Raw genomic sequence first — 8,311 nt, forward strand, 5'->3', positions numbered from 1 at the left:
CTTCAAAAGGCAGCCCAATTTTGTTTCAGGATTTAATTGGATCCCTAGCTCATTTTGAAGAAATTCAATTTTCCTTGAGCTGGATTCACATGACAACAGACGAGTTCCTTCTTGTTGATTTACTTCTCTAGGGCCATGGAAAGGAAAGCTAAAACAAAATGGGATCCAAATGATTTATATAAGAGGTATAGTGTGAAATGTAAACTTAGATTTTCTAAACATGTAGCCTCCAGTTTACATGCAGAGTTACATTAATACAAATCAAGCGACCATACTGAATCAGTAGTGGGAAAGATTACAATTTAACCTAGTTGATGGTATGCACTGTCTCAAAGGTTAAGGAGGTGAAAACAAAAAAGGTGTAGTAGGGCAAATAAGAAGCAAGAAGTAGGTGAAAAAAAAAAGAATCTTCAGCTTTACTTACATGTGTTTATGTGTATTTCTTCTTCTATATATGTCATCCTATACATACTATATACATTACATCAGTATGCAACGGAGACACAATATTGTGATATATCATTTATGTATTTTGTCTCACATAAGTATCATTTAGATATGTAAATGATGATAATGACAGTTTATATAGAGAGCCTCCGGTGAGGAAAAGGACTTTCAACGACCAACGACACTGCCATTTAAAGGCTTCAAAAGAATGTTCTTCTAGGATTCTTTGGTTCCTTGAAGTTGTATTTCTTATTGAAACCCAAAACATTAGCATTTTTATCACACACAGACATCTGATTCAAACCTGCTCGGAGAACTTGCCTGCAGTTTCTAGAGACCACAGCAGTGCATCCCAAAGAACAAGAGAGAAGTCGTTTCTCACAATCCCTGTCTTCAGAAATTCACCTGCAAATAAAAATATTTCAAGGTAAGGAGCTAAGAAAGTTTTTACATAATTCTGATATCAAACAGATGGGGACCTGGTGTGGCCTACTGGGGAAGATCAGGGAATAATCCATTTTTTTTAAAGTCATTATTTCCCTGTTGGAAACGATCTGCAATTTTTCTCACTGGTTTTTATTCTAAAATAGACACACACAAAAAAAGTGGAGAACTGCTCCCAGATATACATGTGAAATTGCAGGCAAGTGAAAATGTTAAGAGGCTTTTAAACATTGATTTGGTTTTTGTTTTAATGTTCCGTGTACTTATACGAACTATTAAACTTCACTAGACCATAGCCAATGGTGAGCGAGGACTGACCAGTGTTTTCAGAGTGAGTTGTGTTATCTTTAGAGACAAGGACAGTCACATAATGGCTGGAAAAAACTCATAGGCGTTTTTCTGAGACCAAGGGTAGGGTGAGATCTGGGATGAAGTCTGGGAGAAGGTAAGAGCAAGCACAGGGAAAGGCATAGTGTATGTTTGGAGGGGTGAAACTGCCTCCTGGCAAATAGATTTTCTTTCATTGACACAGAATTACCTAAATTTGATTCTACTTACGTTCATTTGTTCAGCAGAGATTTTCTGAGTGCCTACTTCTTGCTAAAACCGGGCGGCAGGGATTCAGAGGTTTTTCCCCACGTGGCAGAGGGGTGAGGGGCACGGATGGGGTGGGGAGTCGCCCCTGCCCCTGGGCTCCTGGTTGAAGGTGACCCAGTGCGGCCAGGTCAGGTGGCCAAACCCACCTGAACCCGGAGCTGAGTCACACCCATCTCCACGCCCTCGCTGCCTGATTCCTCAACCTTCCCGGTGGTAGGTGCGGCCTTCCCTTGGAAATTCGACTAATCAATGCAGAGTTGAAAAGTAGGTGTAACCTGTGACCACAGGACCATCAAAAGGAGGGTGGATCCAAACCTTGGAGCATAAAGCCAGGTTGATTTTAACCCTGTGTGGGGAGCTCTAGTAGCAGTTTCTTCTACATCTGACCTTCCAAAGGACTTGGAATAGGAGATAGAGTGCTTCGCGGTAGCATGGGTAAGTACTGTTCCCTGAAGCTGCTTTTTGAGTATACTGAGTTCACTATTTAGTATTGAGTTGTGTGTGTATTGAGCTCACTACTTAGGATGGATTTTAAACTGTATCCTTATCAAAAAAATTTTTGAAAATCACGAATGGGAACCGTTTTATCATCCCAGAACCAGGTGGGGAGTGGACTTTGACTGGTAGACTAACAGTGTTTAAACGGCCTTAATCTACAGCTGTTTCGGGCCAGCCACTGACTTCAAACTTTCAAACCAAAGTAGGAAAGTAAATACACTCTCAAGAAAGCAAATGCCTGGTTGCAATTTCCTTGAAATTGCATTTTTAAATTTTGTTTCAAAATGATATTGCCTTTCATTGCGAGAAACGGCTAGGTCTAGTTTATGCTAACACGTTTAAATTATTATAAAGAGAGTAAACTTATTTTCTCTTTCTTTCCTCTTCAATTATCTCTGTAAATGGCACTGCCATCCACCCAGTGGCTTGAGCAAAAATTAGGCTCCTCACTCATTCCTGATTCCTGTTCTCTCACCCCCGTCATCCAACCCGACAGCAAACTGGAAGACTATCTCCATTTCCCCTCTCTCCCCATTTCTACTCTCTTGCCACCGCAAGCTCCCAACCTCCAACAGGCTTGTCCTAGATTACTAAATAGCCTAAGGGATTTCTTTTTCCAGCTTTCACTCTTGCCTGCCTTAATCCATTCTTCACAAATCGGCCTGAGCAGCCTTTCAGCCTAAATCGGAGCGTGCTACTTTCCCTGTCTTAGAGAAGCCCCTCAATGGCGCCCCTCGTTTGGGAACGACTGCGGAAGCTTCCCTCCCGCCGCCCCGACCTCCCCTCTGACCTCCGTGGCCTCCGCCCGCCATTTTGTGTAACTAGCACGGCTTGCTTTCCATCCCGCAAGCTAAGCCCTTTGTGCTTTCTGCTGCAGCTTGAAAAGAACACTCTCCTTCCAGCTCTTTCAGCTGGCTAATACTTTTTCAGATGCTTCTTCTAATGCTTCCTTGGAGGCCTCTGCAGACATTCTTTTTAAAAGATAGCCTCCTCCATTTTTCCTCTTATTGGTTTCATTTCATAGCATTTTTCTCAACCGGAAACTATTTACCCTCTTATAAAAACTGTATTTACATTTCTATCACACACAGATGGAGGTTCCATGAAAACCAGGGACTCTGTATCTTTTTGCTGCCTTAGAGTTAGCTCTGGGGGAATTCCCCGACAGCCGAGAGGCTAGGACTCCATGCTTTCCCTTCCCTGCCATGGGGCCAGCTCGATCCCTGGTAGGAGAACTAAGATACAGTAAGCCATGGGGTACAGACAAAAAAAAAATTTTTTTAAGCGTCAGCACCTAACAATGTTTGCTACTAAATATCAAATGACTGCATAAGTAAACGATGTACTTTGAAAGTACTTACATCACAATTTGAGAAATAGAAAATATAATATATAGTCTCATGCCATTAAGTAATACATGTAACAACCAGACTTTGTTTTCATACCACGCTTAACCAGTACGTTTTCCATGTAGCTATTTACACCACCAGAGGATGTAGTTGAGTATCAACAGGAGTGTTCTCATAATAAATTACCATTTCAATTTATACATCATTCTCACAAGCTTGCATGTTGTAAGAAATGGCATGGTCAGAGATCTGACAAATAATCTTTTAAAAGGTGAGTGCTGTACACATTAGCATCACTGATAGGCAACTTTTTCTTCCAGTAAATTAATTTTTTATAGGATTGCTAAATCAGGTATTACCAGTCTGATGACTAAATGCATATTCATCAATTAGTTTTTATACAACTAATACATAGTGTATACATCATTATATAAAACTAGTGAGTGCTGGGGCATGTGGATAAGACACAGAGACCCTTGCTCTCTTAGAGCATACAGACTGGTAGGAAAGACAGATCTGAAATAATCAGAACCAAGGGGCTGGTCAGTGTACAGTAGAGAGCTAGTGTACAGTACAGTACAGAGTACAGTAGAGAGCATTGAGCGTTGAGACTTGAATAGACACTGAGAATCCAGGAAAGCGGGCCTGAGCAAATGCTGTTTAAGCAGAGATTTTTAATTCTTGGTAACAGCTTGGTATTTATCCTAGTTTTTTTTGGGGGGGGGGATACAGTTGATTACAGTAATATTATGTAAGTTACAGGTGTACATATGAGGTTAGGTAGTATTTTGTTGAGAGGAAAGAGCTTAGCACTTTATTGAAAGGAGAGGTTAAAAAAAAAAGAAAAAAGAAAGAGTTTATTTGGCTGGAAATGAAATAGGAGAGCTGGAGATGGCAAAAGATAAGTTTGTAGAAAAAAGCTGGAGTGGTCTATCACTAGTGGTTTTGCTCCAATAGTGTTATATTCACTAATACAAAATGAAACAAAAATTATTGTTTAGCTATGAGAGCATGATTTTGTTAAGCAAATAATTCCTGGATACAGTCTCCTTGACTGGAGAGAATAAACAATAATGCTTATACCATTAACTTTATTATTAGGAATATAACATATAAACAGCTTTATAATATTTTTTAAAAGGCATGTTTAAAAATAACCACCTCAAAAGAATCATGTCAATTTATTTCTGGAAAAAGAAAACATGCAATAAAAACAAAATGTGCACTTCAGTTGGTAAGGGAAGAGTTTTAAATGTTTTAAATATGAGTGTATATATTGTATAGAAATATATATTTATTACATTTAAACATCTTCCCTTAGCAATTTTAAAATATAATATTTATATTTTGTGTGTGTGTGTATGGCTAAGGCATGCAGGATCTTAGTTCCCCAATCAAGGATCAAACCCTCACCTCCTGCATTGGAAGCATGGAGTCTTAGCTACTAGACTGTGACAGAAATCCCCATTTATATATTTTATACATATAAGTAAATTTATATAATACATGTATTATATATTTTATACATATAAGTAAATTTATATAATATATGGTTTATATACTGTTAAATATTTACATATTATTTATTTATACCTATATAAGTAAATATACATTATACAAATTACTTATACTAAGGTATATATTAGTATATACTAAATATACATATTTAGTATACATATGCTGGATATATATATATACTAAATATATACATACTAAAGTATATTAGTGATTGATGTGATGTGTATGTACTTTATATATAAATGTGAGTGTGTATATATACAGTGTTTAAGAAGACATAAAAGCATGTTTTGCTTTCATTCTGTGTATTATTTTACCAAAAGTAAATGACACAGAATTTTGAGGAGGTATTTTTAAATAGTTATTTAAAAAGCACTTAATTTTTGTTCCTAGAGCAGGACATCAGGCTAAAATTAAGAGATCTTACAAAAGGTCTTTAGATCCTTTGCTTAATTGCTTAAACAGTTGTAACGATTAAGCAAAGGGCTCTTAGGAAGAATATAATCATGCTGTCTCTTACTACTACTTTTAGATTTTTTTAAAAAAGGTCAAAAACCATGTGTGGCCAAATTCCCCTGTGCCTTTATTTTGACTTGCACTGATAGGAGATGGCAATGTGTGGATTTCATGTGCTTTATTCTCTGGATCCCCTTCTTCTAGAACAAGGGTGGGCAAGCTACAGCCACGCACCTAAATCAGTCTCTGCTGTAAACTGTCCATCCTCCAAGTGCTGTCTATGGCTGCTTCCATGCCACAGTGAGAGAGTTGAATGACTATGACATAGGCCCGCAGGACCCACAAAGCTTAATTCTGTCTCATTACAGAAAAGGTTTGCTGCCCTTGGTCTAGAAGAGTACCTGGCACTTAGCAAGATCCTATATTTACTTACAGAATGAATACAAAGGTAAAGTAACAGTAGCTCACATGAGCAGTCAGCATTTGCTCTATGCCACGAAGTGTGCTGAGCACTTTAAATGCAGTATTTGAATTTCACAGAAGAGTTACATAAGAATGTAGGCCTATCTTGCTCCCTCACCTCCTTCAAGTTTTTAATCTGCTACCACTCCTTCAGTCAAGGTTTACCTGGAGCTCCTTATTTAAAATTGCAAACTTCTGCTTTCTACTAGTCCCTTGGTTTATTCCATATAACATATAATGTATGTTACTTATTTTTTGTGCCCAGGAGAGCATATACTCTATGAGGCATACTTTTTTTTTTTTTTTTTTTTTTTTTTTTTTGGTGTATCTATTCACTGGTCTCTCAACCCACAAGTAGCCTAGAATAGCACTAGTACATCATGAGTGACCAGTAGACATTAGCTGATCAATTAGAAAGGTCTGATAACATGTGGGGGGTACCCAGGAAAGAAATGGTTATGATCCAAGTACTTCACAACTAATTCTCTTACTCTCTTGGAGAATTAGTCAAAAATGTAGATGTAGTGATTCTGTTATTAGAAAGTGAGTTCTAGGCCATTTTTTGAGGTCATTTTCCAATCATGGCTTGAATTGAGACTATATTAATTGGAATACATTTCACCTAATGACTGCTATCTCAAACAGGTGCTTGCTGAAGACAATTCAGGCTGATCACTCCTACCCGGAAGTGGTTGATCTATCCTGGTGTAAACCTTCAAAGAGGGGATTAACAGGACACCATGGACCAGCAACTGAAGAAAAGGGGAACGACACCTAGCCAGAAAGGCCTGGGTAGAAAAGCTGCCAGTAGGGACAAGTCGCTGCCAGCCCAGCAGGAACCTCCTGACACAACATGGATCTTATGTGATGACGATGTGTGCTATGAGACTAGCTTCCGGGTTGTCGAAGAGGATTCCTTCTCTGACTGTTACATAGAATGCATAATAAGAGGTGAGTTTTCTGAACCTATCGTGGAAGAGGACCCACTCCTTCAGTCCTTTGAATGTCTGAAAGAAGGATCAGAACAAGACCTTTCTCAACAGGTTCTTGCGGCAAGCTCACTTCTTGAATGTTCCTTGGAATACATGAAAAGGGACGCAAAACAAGAACTTCCTCAACAGATTGTTGGAGAGAATCCACTTCTTGAGTTTTCTGAGTACAAGCCAAGCAAGAAGCTTCCTTCCGGAGGAATACCCAACACGGACTTTTCAGAACCTAAACAGCTCATGGGATGTACAAGAAGGAAGCCAAGTACAAATAAAGAATATGGTGCTCCAGAAAAACATGTTTGTCCTCACGATGGATGCATAAGAGAGTTCAAGAACAAAACATCCCTGAGAAAGCATCTTCGAGTTCATAATCCCCGAGATCATGTGTGTGCAGAATGTGGGAAAGCCTTCAAGGAAAGTGCAAAGCTAAAAAGACATTTTCTGGTTCATACTGGAGAGAAGCCATTTCCATGCACTTTTGAAGGGTGTGGAAAACGCTTTTCCCTGTCCTTCAACTTGCGTACACACGTGCGCATCCACACTGGGGAGAAACCTTTTGTGTGTCCTTTTGTAGGCTGTCGCAAGAAATTTATTCAGTCAAATAACATGAAAGCCCACCTCTTGACTCACGCAAATGCCAATAGGAGTCTGTGAGAAAAGATTAAAAAATAATCATCAAACAGGATAGGCATATATTAACTAAAGAGTTACAGGGAACAAATATGCCTCATTGATAATTGGTTCAGAAAACAATTTTAAAATCAATATTGTGACCCTCAAGCCATTTTTTTTAATGTTACTAAGATGCTCCTCTCTAGTCTGAGATATTATTTTAGAACTTTGTGTAGAATTACAACATGCTTCTAACAGTAAGGTCAGTAATGAACTTACTTCAAAAGCATAATCCTTAATGTCTTAACAACATGGATTTTTGGATATGAGACTTAATATCTCATACTATAAATAAGAAATTGATTTTTATTTTTCATTTTGTAGTTTTCAATCATTTAGCTTTTTCCTTTTAGCAAAATACTTAATACAAGTGATAATTCTAGAGAATGAAAATTTTTTAGTAGATTCTCAATAAATTAACGATAGTTAAGATTTTTCAAGTTAAGCATATTGTTTAATCATTTTATTTTTTATGATTGTGTCAAACCATGTTAATCACAGTAGATGCAAATAGTTAGCTGATGATGTCAATCCATTTGAATCCATTTTAGATATTTTAAAATAAAAGGAAATAAAACCCCAGAAATGTATTAAATCTGTATTAAAAAATCAAAGAAGTGTGCATTAAAAGTCATTTAGTTGTCTTCCAAATTAGCGAAACATGGTAAAAATTGATTGTTTAGTGTCAGTGAGGTGTAGGGGGAAAGTTACTCTCTACATGGTCAGTTAAGGGATAAAAAGCCATTTGGGGAGGGGTGTGCTAGCCAGTTTTCTGGAACTGCCGTAACAATACCACCAACTGGGTGACTTAAACAATAGATATTTGTTGTCTCACAGTTCTGGAGCTAGAAGTTTAAAAAAAGGGTATTGGCAGTATTG

At 37.9% G+C, this 8,311-nt stretch overlaps 1 protein-coding gene across 1 annotated transcript; it reads left to right on the forward strand.

The window, feature by feature from the left end:
• The first annotated feature begins 6,511 nt into the window (after positions 1-6,511).
• Positions 6,512-7,414, forward strand: ZFP42 (ZFP42 zinc finger protein). Its single transcript, XM_065946532.1, has one exon. The coding sequence runs from the start codon at positions 6,512-6,514 to the stop codon at positions 7,412-7,414; it is 903 nt and encodes a 300-aa protein (XP_065802604.1).
• Positions 7,415-8,311: the final 897 nt, after the last annotated feature.

This window comes from Muntiacus reevesi, chromosome 10 (assembly GCF_963930625.1).
Source record: "Muntiacus reevesi chromosome 10, mMunRee1.1, whole genome shotgun sequence".
In the NCBI taxonomy this organism is placed as follows: Eukaryota; Metazoa; Chordata; class Mammalia; order Artiodactyla; family Cervidae; genus Muntiacus; species Muntiacus reevesi.

Bases quoted from the DNA above. Each gene is read 5' to 3' on its own strand.
- ZFP42 (XM_065946532.1), top strand. From the start codon at position 6,512: ATGGACCAGCAACTGAAGAAAAGGGGAACGACACCTAGCCAGAAAGGC.